Source organism: Mizuhopecten yessoensis, unplaced genomic scaffold (assembly GCF_002113885.1).
Source record: "Mizuhopecten yessoensis strain PY_sf001 unplaced genomic scaffold, ASM211388v2 scaffold11069, whole genome shotgun sequence".
NCBI classification, from domain to species: domain Eukaryota; kingdom Metazoa; phylum Mollusca; class Bivalvia; order Pectinida; family Pectinidae; genus Mizuhopecten; species Mizuhopecten yessoensis.
The window spans coordinates 85,931-105,938 of NW_018408864.1; the positions used below are offsets into that span (position 1 = coordinate 85,931).

Sequence of the window (20,008 nt, forward strand, 5' to 3'; positions counted from 1 at the left end):
ATTAAGAAGAAGTCGTTTAATGAAAAATATTGACGCCGGATGACGGACGGACGGACGGACGACGGACGCCGCACCACGGCATAAGCTCACTTGGCACTTCGTGCCAGGTGAGCTAAAAATCAATAAAGACATGTTTTTCTATTCTACAATATTTATTTGGTAACGTAACAGTTTATTATAAGTGGTCATTATTTAATAACAAGCTACTGACTTGATCAATGAATGGATATAATATTCAGCAACTGTAATACTGTTTCATGTAATGATAGATAACCAAGCAGTTAAAAAGTACCAAATTCAACAACAGCTTACAAAGCATAATGTACTAGCCTCAACAATTTCTGACAAAACAGTTCAACGTACTGAAATCAAAAATTTCTGACAAAACTGTTCAAGGTATTGAAATCAGTAGTGAAAAGACATCGGGTCACCTGCCCAACCATGTGGAGTTTCTCTGGGTACTTGAGTTTCTTCCCACATGAAGACCCCCTGCATGCTACTATCAGGCCCAGCAAAGACTGATTTATATAAGTTGAAAAAAGTTGTTTCATAATTGATGTAAAACAAAAATATTGTATAAGAAAAACAACAGTAAGATCTCTCAATGGTGAACTTGCAAACAAATAATTAAGGATTATAACAGAACATTTAATGTATTACAGATTTAATAAACAGATCAAGTTGACTTCAACTATTTATACATTTGACCGTTAAAATAAACACAATTGGCATTATCAGTCAATCATTTAGAATATTTTGTTTTTATTAAGAAAGATTAAACTTGAAATCAAGTTAAAATACAACTTCATACTGTGATAAATAATATAACTGCCATGATATTTGCAGTAATATTTTATAAGTTGTTATAGCAATGAAATTGTTTGTGAAAATAAACTATACAAATCTGATTTTCATACCCTAATGATATGGATACTTTAACAAAGACATGCAGGTTTATAGACTGAGATGAGACAGTGGTGAGACCTGACAGCAACAACCATCAAATTGTTTCTATACAAATAGTAGACAAAATACAAGGAGATTCTATGAAAATAATTGTAAATCTGTTTCAAATATATTTGATTTATGGATCGTAATATATTCATACATACCTGTACAGCTGAACACAAACTAAATTCATGTAAAATGGTGCTTGAGATACAGATCTAACAATTGCATAATAAACAACAGTATTATGAGTATTCATATAGAGAAATAAGAAGCCATGTCATTGAGGTAGATAATGGCATAATAGGACAACTATTGATCGCATTGACATATATATATAGATTATTCAGACGTTTAATTTGTAATAAAATTTTCCTGTCTGGGATCTTCTGTTTATATGGACAAAATTATAACACAGAAATGGATGATGACACTTTCACAGTTACAATGTAATTTCAAAATTTCATACCAAACATTTCCTACTTTAGTCTGTTATTGATATAACTTCCATTGTAAATCTGGAGGTGACAAGAATGGTTGTCTTAAAATCCCTATTTTATAATGCAAGAAATGGCCATGCATTCCTTGCACATTTTACATTGATATGAAAGGTTGCACTTGTATAAACACGAGTACTTGGTACTTTTTGTTGCTACTTTGTCTTGGCCCTGTACTTGGTACCTTTTTTTGCTACTTTAATTTGTCTTGGCCCTGTACTTGGTTCTTTTTGTTGCTATTTTAATTTGTCTTGGCCCTGTACTTGGTTCCTTTTGTTGCTACTTTAATTTGTCTTGGCTCTGTACTTGGTACTTTTTGTTGCTCCTTTGTCTTGGCCCTGTACTTGGGACTCTTTGTTGCTACTTTGTCTTGTCCCTGTACTTGGTACTTTTTGTTGCTACTTTGTCTTGGCCCTGTATTTGGTACTTTTTGTTGCTACTTTGTCTTGGCCCTGTACTTGGTGACAAATGCAGCTACGTCAAACTTTCTCTTACAGCCAGCGTAATTCATGTAACGGATTTTGCCGAATACTTCCCTTTCCTTCCATCCTTGGTCATGAATGCCACAGATAGACCACATACAACCTACAAGGAAAGTAAACAAAATTACATAAAGGAAATGGAATGTTTTGCAAAACACCTGTATAAGGGAATCTGTCATCTAGAGATACAGTGCATAAATCATTCCAGCACTCTTTCATCAACAGACAAGTGGCCCAGAGGGCATGTATCATCTGGATTTTTAAGCAATTATGGGAAGATATTCTCAATAAAAGGAATTTTAAAAATATTTCCATATATTGAGTCTCCTTGCAATTGGCTTGAATGTTCCAGACTAAATGAAATTTTGTAATACAATGTACTGTTATGCTACTGGTCAAATATCATCACCAAAGGCCTCCTGGTAAGGCAGAAAAAGGAACTGTTGCTTAAAGTTTTTTTTTACATATTTGACCCCTTTCAACTTGGACGTAGGTCAAGGTCATTTATTTGAGGAAATTTTATAGCACTCCATGCCAGGTACCTACTGGCAAAATATCGTTGCCCTGGGTCTCCTGTTTATTCAGGAGAAGGTCTATAAAGGTTTTTATATAATTGATGCCTGTGACCTTAAAAGTAGGTTAAGGTAAATACACTGTTGAAAAGACCCAGCTCAACTAGATTAGCACATCAAAGCATGCACATGGGGATTTAAAATATGGCATTTGATTATCACAATAAAAATCTTTCTAGTCCAATCCTTCAGTAATTCAATATGTGAATTACCTCTGAGATTATTTTCTATTTAAATTTGACTTATTACTAGTAATAGCCAATCATCATACAGTAAAACCCAACTTACTCATACTCGTGGGGACCAGATTAATAGTTCTAGGAATACATGGTATTTGAGTAATCCAAGGTTGGCCCTAGATCGTTAAGTATATATCTGTCAAATCTTGAGTGATCATAATTAAACATACGTACGTTACGTAAAATGGTACTATGCTATTATTAAGCATGTTGCCGATACTGGTAAATTGTAGTCTTAACCCGAGGTATTTTCGCAGTGACAGTGTGATACACAGGTAAATTATCTGTCAGGAGTGACATGTCGCACCTGGTCGATGAATACATAGTATTAATACTATGACCATAAAGAGTTGGGGACACATTTTTATTTGAGGAATAATGATTAGACTAACCAGGGGTTACCTGAATATGTATGAACTCGGTCGGGACCAAACAAACTGCTCGCCGAATGAGGGGTATTTGAGTAAACCGTGTTCGCAAAATGTGGAGTTTTACTGTATGAAATTGTACACAGCCAAAGACCTTACTCTATCAAACCTGATTAACCGTAAACTATATGACACCTACCAACATAGCCATTTGGATCCCGGCCATCCAAAGAGAATCTGTCATTTAGGTAGATGGCTGTTTCCAAGGCAACCTCTGGACTTTCTGTCCATTCTAGTATTTTCTTGGCCCAGTACATCCTCAGGAAGCCATGCATCTTTCCCTCTCGCACCATCTGTATCTGTTATCATGGAAATGGAATTGTGACCTTGACATTGTTAAACGCAACAAGTAACATATTCAGTTTGCACAGATACATACATAAGATTGGTGTCTATAATATATACCTGTAGAAGAATATCTTATTTGTATTACGAAGTCTGTATGGAGATGGCTTCAGGCAACTGTTTGATTGGCTATTCCCAGGCCTGAAGGACACATTATCTGGCCCCATATTCATGAAACGGTTCTCACGCTCAAGCATGGATTTTATGCTATAGCCTAATAACCTGTTCCAGTTATTAATTAATAATAAAATCACTTTTTTATCAATGATTTTGAAAAAGTTTGAAGGGTCTCTTAAAGCTGAATACTGTTTTCAATGTTTATATTTGACGCTTTGATCGTTTGACATGATTTAAGTGAGTTACAAGAAAGTTGGTTTGAGCACATAATCCTTGCTTGAGCATGAGAACGGTTTCATGAATACGGACCCATGGTCTTTCACACTGTAAGTCAGGAAGTTATTGTTTTATTGTTTTGAATGAACGAAACTATTTTTCTGAATATGAAGGCTTAATAAGACAAGAGGCCCATGGGCCTTAACGGTCACCTGAGTCCTACAGTATTTATTTTTGTTGTTGAAATATGTACCAATTTGAGTAAAAAATAGGTAAGTATAATGGCAGCCAAATTGTATTTTTGATTGACCCGAAAAATAACAACACTTTGTCAGGACCATAATTCGATCATCCTAAAAAGTTTCAGTTCAATCGGCCAAGTAGAACTTTACTTTAAGTTTGAAATAGTTTTTCAAAATGGCAGCTGTGGCGGCCATATTGGATTTCTGATCGACCCGAAAAATAGCAACACTTTGTCAGGACCATGAGTCGATTATTCCTACCAACTTTCAGTTCAATCGGCCTAGCAGAACTTGACTTTAAGTTTGAAATAGTTTTTCAAAATGGCGCCCGTGGCGGCCATATTGGATTTCTGATTGACCTGAAAAATAACAACACTTTGTCAGGACCATGAGTAGATCATTCCTACCAACTTTCAGTTCAATCGGCCCAGCAGAACTTGACTTTAAGTTTGAAATGTAAAATGTTAACGGACGACGACGGACGAAGACGGATAGCAATAGGTGTCACTTGAGCTAAAGCTCAGGTGACCTAAAAATTCCTGATGTGTTTTAATAGTACACTGTGCAACCATCAGATGTACAATAGAAAGATTAAATAGGAAAATCCACAAGTGTTGTGAAAGTGTGCAATGATCAAGTTTGTAATCAATAGATTGCTTGGGAAATTTGTTAGCAAACACACAACAACCTACTCATTTTGTTTACCCTGGTAATGATATATAATATACAACATTTATTTTCACATCTATTAAGAATCATTTTATGCAATAATGATATTTGAACATGTCTTTCAACTTTAAAATCTCTTCACCTTTCAAATAAAAATGTATTACTTTATTCGAAGTTGAAGGTAAGATAACTAATGTTCGTTTGTGTAAAGCTTGGGAGCTGTTGTTTACAGGAGCAATATTTGTATTTTCTGAAAATAATGAAAATTCTTGAAATAGCAGAAATCATGATAACTGTATTATTTGCATGCACAACCATATAACGCATTTACCTGGGCTGCATTCCAGAGGTCATCATGTGTTTTCCCCTTAGACAATTGATCTCTTGTATAAAGATACTCCCTTTTGTCCGAGGCATGGCATTTAAGTGACTGCTTCGCCCAGTCATAGGCTCCTACAACATTGTTAAGTGTGGTATATATTATATGACAAGTTATTTGTCCCGTCTTCAGCACTTACAGCATGATACATTGTAGTTGCAATACACAGTGGCCGATGTGCATCATGCTCAAAAGCAAATATAGCATTGCAAGTGTATTTACAATGAATAGTGACTGGTTTTCCCACACATAGGTGCCAACAGTATTTTAAATGATACAAACATTGTATGGCAACTGACTTGTTCCTTCATATGTATAGAGCAGCAACTAGACAAATCGGTCACTGTACAATTTATTTATAATTGTTACTTCCACTTACAAATCTGTAGGCTGTAGTAAAGAGAAGTCAAGTTTCTGAATTCTAGAATACAGTACCACTGCTATTTGACAATGAATCAAGTAATTTTCTGATCAAGGAAATACAATGTATCATGTCTGAATGAACAAGTTAAAAGTTGAATTGACATTTCTACATGTTTTGTTAAATTATACCTCTCTCAACATGTTCCTGATCTAATGAGAATGATTCTGATGAAGAAATCAAAATTGAACAGGTTTTGAGGAAATTCTATCTCTGAAATCTATATTCAGACACTTAAAATAGAAACATTGCAAAAACAAGGCTACTGGAAAAGGTAGGCCTGATAGCTATAGGCTGACTCGAACTTGGTAGCTCGCCTGCAGTGTCATGCTTATTGTTATACTGGGCAAAACACCAACCTAGCGAGTTGGCCTATAATGTGCCTGAGTGAGGAAATAGTGCAGGTCTTGTGTGAACTCTCCAAGTTATAGGCTTAATCTTTGTTTGCATATTAAGACAATTTTTAATTTTACCAAATTTATCTGCCAGTAATGTCTTTATCAATAGATTTCCTTTAGTGTAAAGGAAACCTATTGATAAATACATTTCTGTGAATTTGAAATATGTTATGTAGAAATACCTATCTAACAAACAGAATCGAAGTTGGCTTGCATTACTAGTGTGGAAGAGAATGGGTTCAATAGTAACAATGTATCACTTGCAATAGCTTTATCATATCACTTGACTTGTCAGAGATACATATACACAGCAGAATCACTAGAATCCCCTTTTTGATAGACAGATATACATATTTTTTAATTTTTTTTTGTATACTGATGTTGCGTGTGACTTACTTGTTGCAGATTAGAGATACCTACCCTCAACAGAATCATAGTTTTTGTTGTAGTAGCAGAAATTATCAGATAGCTCCCGTCTGATGATAGCCTCCTCAATGAAAGCATTGACGCCCTCACTCGACTTACTGCGGTATTTCCGTACCGTGAGGATGCAGCGCTGTACAGAGATCTGCCCTGTGAAGAAACAAAATAGGATATAAAAAACTTACTTCCAGGTCTTTTTTCAGGATCTGAGTTCATGTAGAGACATGAAGTATATAATGAGTAATGTTTTAAAGGAAACAATTTATCATTTTGAACTGGCCCTGCTGCGTACAACATGTGGTCACCCAAGCATAGCTGTTAATGGCTATGATTTGGGCTTTGCTCTTAGGTGTGTAATGACGAGATTCTAGAAGGGTCTTGGCACCTACCATGAAGGGATCTTCATCCAATCTATAAAAGATGATGTTTTACCTTCTTTGCTCTTCAATTTCCTTAACTTGAAACTCATGATGTTATTTGCCACTATGACAAATGTTGTTTTGTAAGAATTGTATAACTAGATGCAAATGGTGAAAATTTGTAATTCTTACATAATTAGAAGTGCTGTCATTGAGGGATGAATTCTCATTAGTGACGGGAATTTAATGAAGTGATAAAAGGAATCATACATATCAAACAGTCATAACCAAATTCAACTGTCAAAATATAGGATGGCTGTCTGGTCGCCATCTTGGTTTTCTTATTAGTCCAAAAAATCAATATGCATAATTAAGGACCATGAGGAACCCTCGTGTAAAATTTGAGAAAGATCCCTGTGATACTAGCTGAGAAATAGCCCTAACAAACTTTAACTCTAAAAATTCAGGATGGCCACCTGTGGGCCATTTTTTTTCTTCCTTTTCCTATCAGTCTGAAAATTTGGTATGCATAACTAGGGTACATGGAAACCCTTCCTTTTAAAAGAAAGACCATTTTAGTACTTTCTAAAAAATAGCCTCCAGCCACTCATGATCAGCTCAGACTGATATGGGAGTCTGAGGCTGATGTCGAGTAGGATATGGAAATAGTCATATGATAACCTCTAAATATTTACCCTGATGTTAATTATACAACCGACAGTCTGAGATATGCTGTAAACTTCACAAATTAAACAATTTAGATCAAGAAAGGACACACTGCATATATGCATCAATATCAATGACCTACCAAAGTGTATCCATGGTGACAGATTGCTGATAGCATTTTTGTTTGGATTGTTCCTGTCTGAGGAAAAATAGCGGAGACGGTCGTTACAGAAGGACTCTAGCATGGCGAGGCCTCCTTTAGATCCCGGCGTGGACCATGACACCTCTGGTACGGACTGGTCCACTTCCAGTGAGCTCCGCACACTCGCCCAGTCTATGCTCTGTTGACATCAGTCATAATTATTAATTATATTGATTTATTTCATTTTTACATGTAATGATATCGCTTTAAAGCTTTGACCAATCAGATTGGTGTTTTCTATTCACTGCATTCGAAGCAGCAGATTTTCTATTCAGCTGCAGGTAATATAAATATACAGCGACTGTTGGTTTTATTTTTAAATCTTTGGTACATACAATATTGTATCTCTATATAATTAAATACTGAACAAGAGGCCCAATGGGCCTGAATCCCTCACCTGGTTTTAATCTCACACTTGTAATCTTAAAAGTGGACTAAAATACAACTACAGACAGAATATCAGTGTTTGATTCATAAGAACCTATTAAAAGATTTAAACATATGACGCCTGTGACCTTGAATGTTGAACATAGTCTTCCAACCCAGCATGCTTCTAGAAAAATATCATTACCCTGTACCTTTTGGTTATACAGAACCAATCATTTAAAGATTTAAACATATATTGACCACTGTGACCTTCAGAAGAAGTTGTTTAAATGTTTTTAATATATTTGACCCCAGTGACCTTGAATATGATTTAAAGTCACTGGCCAAATATCACTACCCTAGCTCTTTCGGTTATTCAGAAGAAGTTGTTTAAAGATTTTAACATATTTGACCCCTGTGACCTTGAAAATGGATGAAGGTCATTTATTTGAATGAACTTGGTAGCCATTCATCCCAGCATGCTTCTAGCAAAATATCATCACCCTAGGCCTTTTTGTTACTGAGAAGAAGTTGTTTAAAGTAAAAAGTTGACGCCGGACGGACGATGAACGCCGCACCATGCCATAAGCTCACTTGGCCCTTCGGGCCAGGTGCGCTAATTACATTTTTGCTGGCAGATCATACATATAATAGCAGATAAAGGTAGAATTATTGAGTAGCCCATTTAAAATGCCATGCAGGCTTGTTGTCAAACACGATGTCATTACATGGCACTACAGATCACACTACAGATCAAACTATAAATTTCCAGTTTTATAATGTAGAAATATTTCAATCGTTTCACTTAAAATATAAATAAACAAATTAGAAAATTTCATGATTTTCCTGTTGAACACTTAATCATTTTACTGGTATGGCAGAATGTCATTGTTTTCACTCGTGCTTTAATTTGCACTCATGAGTATTCCGCCCGACTCATGAAATATGTGGTATCAAACAGCAAACCATCAAATAAACCCAAAGCTTTCTCAAGTATGTATAGCAGTACTGCACAGCAATACAGCTTGTAACTCTTTTATTAATACAGATACTTGTTCTGTCAGAGCAAAAGTCAAGGATTACACATTTCTGGATAAATGAAACTAGATTTGCTGTTCATAACTTAGGATAAAATTTAGATATTTTTCATGTTGCCGGTTCTAGGTTGTACCATTAAGAGAGAGGGAGTATTTTATCAATGCCCCTAAAAAGACACCTGTTTGTTAACAAAATGGCAGCAGTATATCTGGTCACACATCAGAGCGTTTTGAATGTGAAATTGTGATCATTGTACTGTGTCTGTGAAAATGTCACAAAATTTAAATCATTTTAATCAAGGTTTAACCACCCTCGAAGACTTATGTATAGCCATCATGTTTCTTACTTACTTCAGAATTCAGCTTTGACTTGTGTGGGTGTTGGCACACTGGTGGGAACTCTGTGAGGAACCCAGACAGCTGGTTGTGGATCTTGTTTCTGATGGTTCTTGCACCGTATTCAAGTTTCGGGGAGGCTTCCCAGCAAGGGACAATGTTGTGGGCATCCACCTATCAAAAATATATATACAGTGAATCATGTCATTAGTGTATACACACCGATGCCATCACAATAACAGAACTTCGGAAGATTTTGGAAGTATGTGAAACTTTTTGTTTTGGTCATTTATGGTGCCTAAAGAGGTTCAGGCCTTTATAAATTCTATAAATATAATTTCAATTGTATTTCTTATGATCTATGGAAAATTTTACACCAAGTGCAATTTGTAAGTCCTCTAACAGTTCCGGGCGAGGGCACTATAGATTTGCACTCTCTGTGTGTCCCGAAAGTTTGTCCATGGCATATATCTTCTATCCTTTTTCACTGGGAGTAACCAGATTTAATAAATATATCCTGTGATGGTAGAATGTCAAGTACAAAAAGTTGGTGACTGTGACCTATTTTTGACCTTGACCTTTCACCTTTTCCTTTATAAAGTATGTCTGGGGTATATCTTCATGCATGTTTTCACAGACAATCACTCTTGTACGAGTGAATCAAGCTCGGTGACCCTTTTTGAAAATAGAATATTGGCACCATCGCTCTATATAGACTTCATTAATTTCCTATTTAACTGTAATGAACCTTCACATACAGGCATCATCGCTCTTCAGACTTCATTAATGTCCTATTTGACTGTCATGAACCTTCACATACAGGCATCATCGCTCTTCAGACTTCATTAATGTCCTATTTGACTGTCATGAACCTTCACATACAGGCATCATCGCTCTTCAGACTTCATTAATGTCCTATTTGACTGTCATGAACCTTCACATACAGGCATCATCGCTCTTCAGACTTCATTAATGTCCTATTTGACTGTCATGAACCTTCACATACAGGCATCATCGCTCTTCAGACTTCATTAATGTCCTATTTGACTGTCATGAACCTTCACATACAGGCATCATCGCTCTTCAGACTTCATTAATGTCCTATTTGACTGTCATGAACCTTCACATACAGGCATCATCGCTCTTCAGACTTCATTAATGTCCTATTTGACTGTCATGAACCTTCACATACAGGCATCATCGCTCTTCAGACTTCATTAATGTCCTATTTGACTGTCATGAACCTTCACATACAGGCATCATCGCTCTTCAGACTTCATTAATGTCCTATTTGACTGTCATGAACCTTCACATACAGGCATCATCGCTCTTCAGACTTCATTAATGTCCTATTTGACTGTCATGAACCTTCACATACAGGCATCATCGCTCTTCAGACTTCATTAATGTCCTATTTGACTGTCATGAACCTTCACATACAGGCATCATCGCTCTTCAGACTTCATTAATGTCCTATTTGACTGTCATGAACCTTCACATACAGGCATCATCGCTCTTCAGACTTCATTAATGTCCTATTTGACTGTCATGAACCTTCACATACAGGCATCATCGCTCTTCAGACTTCATTAATGTCCTATTTGACTGTCATGAACCTTCACATACAGGCATCATCGCTCTTCAGACTTCATCAATTTCCTATTTGACTGTCATGAACCTTCACATACAGGCATCATCGCTCTTCAGACTTCATTAATTTCCTATTTGACTGCCATGAACCTTCACATCCATGTTCACAAAATAAACAGAATATCTTACTTGATCTACCAATGTCACTCTATACTCTTGGAACGATTAATAACTTTAAATCTTGCAAAAGTATCATACTTTTGTGTACTTTTGTAATGCCATGCTAAGCTCTTTCTTTACATATGCAGATTAAATGATTTTCAGGTTTTATACCATTTATTTTGAATACATCATATAAATAAACACAACATATTGATGCGAGTTGACAAGGAGGTCATTGTACAGTGCAGACTATTTTGTCACTATGCCAGATGTAGGATACATACTTGATAGAAAGTTCTCTTCCTGTTAGACAGATTTGAATGGTTTACTTGATATACAGGAAAGTCATGATGTACATATAAGTACAATGGTAGAGTTGCAAGGTTTAAAACACGATTCAGGAAACTGGCACTCCAGACAATATCTCATTTCCTTATTATCAGAATGACAAATCTATAAGTTGTAATTACTGGGTAGACAAAATAACAAATCACAGTGTATGGGGGGGGGGGGGGGGGGGGGCTGGGGCCGAATACAAAACTGAGACCCAAGGATGCTCCAGACTAAGGCTAAAATTCCTTAATCTCGATGGTTGAAGAGGGATTTTAAAGGTTTTACCTCTATTTCTCCTATTGGGCCCTACCCTTCTGCCCCCTGGGAGACCACATCCACTGCTTATATAAAATTGAATCCCTTTGGCCAAAGGATGCTCCAGACTAAATTAGCATAAAATCCCTTAATCCCTATGGTAGAAGAAGGATTTTAAAGGTTTTACCTCTATTTTCCCTATTGGGCCCTGCCTCTCTGCCTACAGGGGGTCAGACACACCGCTTATACAAAATTGGTTCCCCTTCACCCAAGAATACTTCAGACCAAATATGGGCAAAATCCTGTCATTCCTACCGAAGAAGAAGGATTTTGAAGATTTACGTCTATTTCCCCTATTTGGCCCCACCCATCAGGTCCCAGGGGGGCCACACCCACCGTTTATACAAAATTGATTCCCCTTTACCCAAGGATGTTCCACACGAAATATGGACCAAATCCTTTCATACAGAAGAAGGGTTTAAAAAAATAACTTGCTATGTTTCCCCTATTAAGCCCCGCCCCTCAGGCACCTGGGGGGCCAGATCCACGGGGTATACAAAATTGGTTCCCCCTCACCCAAGAATGCTTCAGACCAAATATGGAACAAATCCTTTCATTCCTACAGAAGAAGGATTTTAAAGAATTTGCTATATTTCCCCTATTGGGCCCTGCCCCTCAGCCCCCAGGGGGGCCAGACCCACCATTTATACAAAGTTTGTTCTCCTTTCCCCAAGGATGCTTCTGAACAAATATGGACCAAATCCTTTCATTCCTACAGAAGAATTAGAAGGATTTTTAAGAATAATTTGCTGTTCCCCCTATTGGGCCCCGCCCCTCAGGCCCCTGGTGAGCCAGACTCATGGCTTATACAACATTGGTTCCCCACTAACCAAGGATGCTCCACACCAAATATGGACCAAATTCTTTCATTCCTACAGAAGAAAAAGGATTTTAAAGAATAATTTGCTATGTTTCCTCTATTAGGCTCCGCCCATCTGGCCCCTGGGGAGCCAGACCCATGGTGTATACAAAATTGGTTCCCCTTCACCCAATGCTTCCGCCCAAATATGGAACAAATCCTTTCATTCCTACAGAAGAAGAAGGATTTTAAAGAATAATTTGCTATGTTTCTCCTATTGGGCCTCGCCCCTCAGGCCTCTGGGGAGCCAGACCCATGGTTTATACAAAATTGGATCCCCACTACCCATGGATGCTCCACACCAAATATGGACCAAATTCTTTCATTCCTACAGAAGAAAAAGGATTTTAAAGAATAATTTGCTATGTTTCCTCTATTAGGCTCCGCCCATCTGGCCCCTGGGGAGCCAGACCCATCGTGTATACAAAATTGGTTCCCCTTCACCCAAGAATACTTCAGACCAAATATGGGAAAAATCCTGTCATTCCTACCGAAGAAAAAGGATTTTGAAGATTTACGTCTATTTCCCCTATTTGGCCCCACCCCTCAGGTCCCAGGGGGGCCACACCCACTGTTTATACAAAATTGATTCCCCTTTACCCAAGGATGTTCCACACCAAATATGGACCAAATCCTTTCATTCCTACAGAAGAATTAGAAGGATTTTTAAGAATAATTTGCTGTTTCCCCTATTGGGCCCCGCCCCTCAGGCCCCTGGTGAGCCAGACTCATGGTTTATACAACATTGGTTCCCCACTAACCAAGGATGCTCCACACCAAATATGGACCAAATCCTTTCATTCCTACAGAAGAAGAAGGATTTTAAGGAATAATTTGCTGTTTCCCCTATTGGACGTACCCCACCCTTCAGGCCCCTGGTGAGCCAGACCCATGTTTATACAAAGTTGGTTCCCCACTAACCAAGGATGCTCCACACCAAATATGGACCAAATCCTTTCATTCCTACAGAAGAAGGATTTTAAAGAATAATTTGCTATATTTCCCCTATTGGGCCCCGCCCCTCAGGCACCTGGGGGGCCAGATCCACGGTTTATACAAAATTAGTTCCCTTTCACCAAAGGATGCTTCAGACCAAATATGGAACAAATCCTTCCATTACTACAGAAGAAGAAGGATTTTAAAGAATTTGCTATATTTCCCTTATAAGGCCCCACCCCTCAGCCCCCAGGGGGGCCAGACCCACCATTTATACAAAATTGGTTCTTCTTCACCCAAGGATGCTCCACACCAAATTTTGTTAAAATCTGCTCAGTGGTTCATGACTAGTAGTGTAAAATTGACAGACGACGGACGCAGAACGACGGACGCTGCGGTATGGCATAAGCTCACCTTGGTCTTTTAGACCAGGTGAGCTAATAAACCACTTACAACTTAGAACAAGGGGGACATACATATGAAATCTGAGAAAGATCTGTAAAGTTCTTCTTGAGAAATATCATAAATAATCTTCAAAATTCAAGATAGCCTTGCCTCCTGGTCGTCATTTTCTTGTTCCAATCAGTCTCAAAATAGCACTTATTTAACTGAGGACTAAGGGGGTCCTACTAATAAATAATTTGAAAGATCTATCAAACACTTTTTAGAGATTTTGATAACAAAAAGTCAAAATCCATGATGGCTGCTTGACAGCCAATTTGTTTTTCCTTGATTCCGACTCGAAATGGAACATACACAACTAGGAATGAGGAAGTATTAACTTATATATACACGTGGATGTAGTTTATTTGGAATGACTTGTCTATATTTAGGTGGGACAAAATGTTAAACCTTACACATGCACTAAGAATGTTTTTCCACCTTTCTAGCTAGGGAAATACAAATTATTTCATCTTCAAGTCTCATTCTTATCGTACTCAGTACCATTGGAAGTTCCCTTGATTGGCACCTGAAGTTTTTTCTTTTCTTTTATTTCAGTTTTTCAAATAGATGTTGGATACATGTATATAAATACTGGTTTATAACATTTAGTACAACAGAAGAGCCTGAAGGAAATATTACCTAATATAAGGCAATTAGAAAGGAGAAACTCGGACAGTGTAATTGTATTAATTTGCCAGCCACATACACAGGACACATGCTAATGATTTTGCTTGGCCTTTATATTACATAACCACAGTACAAACATGGACATAAAAGGAAACAGGGACATGCTTTTACATTATCTCAGTATACTAGACACTGTGAGTGACAACAGGAAACAGGGACATGATTTTACATTATCTCAGTATACTAGACACTGTGAGTGACAACAGGAAACAGGGTCATGATTTTGTTTGGCCTTCATGATCACATAACCACAGTACAAACACGGGCATACATGGCATAAAGCCAAGTGTAAAATTATCATATGACAATTATACCAGGATTTGTAAAGGAGTGAGTGTAACTGCTGTCCTAGTCATGATATATATATATACATACTTCCTGGTACAAGCACACAGGATAACCTACAACAACAGATATCAATCTGTGATTTTGAATATTTCAAATTGACAATAGGGTATTAAATATTAGTTAGATATAGAAATGTACCATTTAAGTTCAAGTTCAAGTTCTTTATTAACTTGAAGTGTTACGACTTATCAGTGTCACCATTCAGTCCCTGATGAAGGGCTAAGCCAGAGAGCCTGGATCTAGAGTTGATGTTTACCCTGTAGGAAATAATATATCATTGTGATAGACAATTGATTATATATCAAGGGAAAGTTGTCAAATAAATTAAAATGATCTACTACTTTTTACTTTTATTTTAGACATGAATTTTTGTCAAATTAAACAGGTACCCCTTGGGGTCTCCATCCAGAAAAATTATTTTTGCCCTACTTTGATAGAAAATATCCAAAATGGAAATTAACCTTAAAGTGTACCATAATCATGAACAGAATGCACTTTAGACTGGCTTTCAATCTACCATGTTTATCACCTATTTTCCCATCTATATATGGACTTGAGCAAGTCTATCGACTCATGACCTTATATTATCTACACACATAAGACCTGCTCAAGTCTGGGGATCCATAGACAAGAAAAATGTAAGTACAGGTAATTTTACGAAATATATTATATCGTAGAATTCTGCCCTCTGCAAATTTATGAAGCATCTTTTTTTCTGCATTTATTTCAAAGCACCAGTATTCATTTCAAAGTACAGTGTACAAAAATTTGTTTGTTTCTTTTTTTGCCTTTATGTAATCTTTCTAATCATGTATAGGATTCAATTTTCTCACCTGGCAAAATGGCACCTTCTTTGGCAGTCTTTCCTTGACATCATCTACCCATCCCAGTGGGACTCGCAGGGGACAGAAGTCAGTCACTACACCTCCAATGTCATTGTCTTCCACAAACCTGGGCAAAACTTCCTTGGCATAACCTTGCAGTAAGTGGAAGTTTATGTCCAGGGATCGGCATTCCTATAAATTAAGGAAAATGTGGTATATTTTTTGAAGATAAAGATTGAATAGTTGGCACAATTTTCAAACCTTGCTGGTTGGTACATGTTTTTCCATGATTGAAAGGCTCAAGGTCAAAGGTCAAATAAGTGAAAATGTTTTGAGGAATATATTGTCTTGGTCGTAACTGTTATACCAGTTTACATGATGTATACATGAATCTCCGACAGAGGATGTGCAGTGCACTGTCATTAGGTCAATATGACCTTGACCTAAAAATTAACGTCAAAAGTCAAATGAGTGCAGACTTCTCAAGACATCTTGTCTGTGCCGTAACTTTTAAACCCTTAACAATGCCATGAAGAAACTTGCAGTGTACCTGTATCACCTTCAGGCAATGTGCAGTGTACTGTCATTAGAACAGGGTGACCTTGACCTCAAGGTCAAAGGTAAAAAAATCAAACTTTCCAGTAGTATTTATTCTGGTCTGTAACTTTTGAACTGTTTAAGATATTTTGAAGAATCTTGCCGAATATCTGCAATGCCCACAGATCATATGACAGTGCACTGTCCTTATATAATTAGGACACTGTGAACTTGACCAAGTAAACATTTAGAGTCTTAGGCACCGCTGTTGAATCCTGGACTCAAGCTTTTCCTGTAGGACTCATCAACTTTTTGAGAATCTATAATACCTTTTAGTAACTTGTTTAATGATGGTTGTAAAATATATTTATATTAAGATGAAGTCGTCATCACAAATACTATAATTGGGTTAAGCTGTTTATCTTGTCTGATTTAAAAAAGTTAATTTTCCTGTGAATAAGAAGAAAATGTACCTGTTCTACTTCCTCGAGTCCCCTCAACATGAACCCATAATGTCGAATGGTGGCCTCTAAAAATTTGGGTACCAGACAGAAACACACAACCAGGGGTACCTTAAGTTTTAGAGCCAGACGTTGAGCATACAGCATGGACCAGTTATCTGAAAATGAATTAGGAATACTTTCAATAAATAATAGATATCATTTTTGATTCAATTAATTAAAAAATCATCAAAATTGAATTATAAAATATACCTAGTAAACATAAGCACTGGTTGATGTACTATGCAGTATATATGTTAGCTAGAACCGTCACTTAGTGGGGGAGCTAATATATAACTAATCCCTCACAGACAATACTTATAATTATATTACCAACATTTATCAAACACTATGCATCCTCAAATTATTGATCTGGACACCAAGGGTCATTCTCAAAATCCAATGGGTCATGGATTCACTCTCTTACTTTCTCTATCTGCACCCTAGCAGTATTTCATGACAAAACTGAAGAAGCACTGAAATTACGCTATTTGATTGGTTTCACATGAAAGAACTGACCAAATTGCTTGATTTATACCTTTTCTTTGATGATAACAGAGGAGCTGGGACACCCGACATCAAAGCTGGTTCATGTTTACCTCTTCTTTTGTTGTACATGAGATGATCAAACTATTCTACATACTTTTGTTGTACATGAGATGATCAAACTATTCTATGTACTTTTGTTGTACATGCGATGATCAAACTATTCTATGTACTTTTGTTGTACATGCGATGATCAAACTATTCTATGTACTTTTGTTGTACATGCGATGATCAAACTATTCTATGTACTTTTGTTGTACATGCGATGATCAAACTATTCTATGTACTTTTGTTGTACATGAGACGATCAAACTATTCTACGTACCTTTGTTGTACATTAGATGATCAAACAATTCTTCGTACCTTTGTTGTACATTAGATTATCAAACTATTCTACGTACCTTTGTTGTACATTAGGTGATCAAACAATTCTTCGTACCTTTGTTGTACATTAGATTATCAAACTATTCTACGTACCTTTGTTGTACATTTGATGATCAAACTATTCTACGTACCTTTGTTGTACATTAGATGATCAAACAATTCTTCGTACCTTTGTTGTACATTAGATGATCAAACTATTCTACGTACCTTTGTTGTACATTAGATGATCAAACTATTCTACGTACTTTTGTTGTACATTAGATGATCAAAGTATTCTACGTACCTTTGTTGTACATTAGATGATCAAACAATTCTTCGTACCTTTGTTGTACATTAGATGCTCAAACTATTCTACGTACCTTTGTTGTACATTAGGTGATCAAACAATTCTTCGTACCTTTGTTGTACATTAGATGCTCAAACTATTCTACGTACTTTTGTTGTACATGAGATGATCAAACTATTCTACGTACTTTTGTTGTACATTAGATGATCAAACTAGTCTACGTACTTTTGTTGTACATGAGATGATCAAACTATTCTACGTACTTGCATCATTCACAACATTGCATAAACATCTAGCCTTTGATTTCATTATGACTTATTCCACATGTGCAGAGAACGTAAGAGAGAGTAACCCCTGGAATTTTGAGGATGACCAATTGACCATGGGTCAGCTGATTTACTGCTTTGCTGAAAGGACCTATATTTTACCTTGTACTCTCTGGTCTCTAGACATCCAGTACACAATGCCATTACAAGACTCGGGGAAGTCCTGCACTACAGATAATACACGCACCCGCTTCTTGTTGAACTTGAAGTCTGCTACAGAGTCACATACTGCCGTTCTGAGACCTATTATCTGTGTTATAAAATCGCCTCCAGTTTGCTTTGTTGGACTTGTTGTCTTTGCTAATTTGGATGACGGTTTTCCAGTGTTAGCTTGTTCACTATCAGAATCAAGCTTGCGCTTATTTGATTTACGATCTTTACTATCGGCCATCACTATTACGGAAAATTGAAATATCACATAAATCTTCACATGAAACATACATGCAATGATCAATAGATCTTGTGGTTAACCAATCACAGACAGGTTGACATACATTTACTGATCAATAGATGTTGTGGTTAACCAATCACAGACAGGTTGACACACCTGTAAATGATCAGCGATAGGAAGAAGCAATCAGGAGCATATATAGCATTTTAGTCTTATGGCAGCACCGAGTTGTGCAAAGCACAAGCATGTCAAAGTTTGTCAAATTGGACAGACATACTGTATATGATGTACTTGTCGATGTCTCACTGTACAAAGGTTTTTGACAGATCAATTCAAACCAGATATTATATATGTGTATAACAATATTACAAATTATGACAAATTATGACAAGCATATTACATTTAAATAAAAACAAATCCAAACTGTGTGTATTAAACTATGGCAATCTACATACAATGTGTGTTACTAAAACTAAGTGGAGGAGTACTATAGTCTCACAGGAAAAGCACAAGTCCATGCAGAGACGTATATATTGTAATTTATGTCTCTGGTCCATGGCACTGTTCTCCTTCAGTGAAATTAATTCAGTCAGTATAAGTCTGTACATATGTATACCATGTGTTACATTTAGTTGGTTTAAACAGGTACAGTACACTGCCGATTGAGCTATATAGCAGTACTGAACCACAGGGGCTTGTATAGACTTATACAGTATATAGGTATTTCTAGCTAATTTGATCCTATAAGTCTATACAAGCCACAGCTCAACATGGGTCTTTACAGCTAGGCCTAAACAGCTCAATCGGCAAAGTGTACTGGATCTGTTCAAGACAAACTAACAACAATTAAACTTCTGTCCAATATTTGCTTATGAAACCCATGCAGACAACTGCAATTAAGTCTATGAAATATGATTTTAGAACAGTTTTAGTTTACGTTTAACTTATGCTTGAGAATAAATTGACCTATGTAATAAATGACAATGTATTACATTACTAAGGCACAGGCCGTCAAGCTGCATGCACAGATTCGTCGGTGCGTTTTCGTGATAAAGTGATGAAAATCACGCACTTCTGAATGAGTTTGTTTACCAAATTACACGTGGAGTTTCATAACATAACATAAACCGCGAAATCTTCTACAGTTGATTGGCTCAGGCCAGTTCTCGTACAGGCCAACGAGATTTTTGTAAAGTGA

The 20,008-nt window shown here is 36.8% G+C and overlaps 1 protein-coding gene across 1 annotated transcript; it reads right to left on the minus strand.

Moving 5' to 3' along the window:
• Positions 1-120: 120 nt before the first annotated feature.
• LOC110465337 (deoxyribodipyrimidine photo-lyase-like) lies at positions 121-19,955 on the minus strand. Its single transcript, XM_021521086.1, has 10 exons — positions 19,803-19,955; positions 18,522-18,818; positions 16,851-16,996; positions 15,850-16,032; positions 9,358-9,516; positions 7,544-7,742; positions 6,374-6,526; positions 5,087-5,208; positions 3,306-3,465; positions 121-2,030 (listed from the first exon to the last, which is right to left on the minus strand). Exons 2-10 carry the CDS (start codon positions 18,808-18,810, stop codon positions 1,882-1,884), a joined length of 1,560 nt encoding a protein of 519 aa, XP_021376761.1. The 5' UTR covers positions 18,811-18,818; positions 19,803-19,955; the 3' UTR covers positions 121-1,881.
• Between the last annotated feature and the right edge of the window lie 53 nt (positions 19,956-20,008).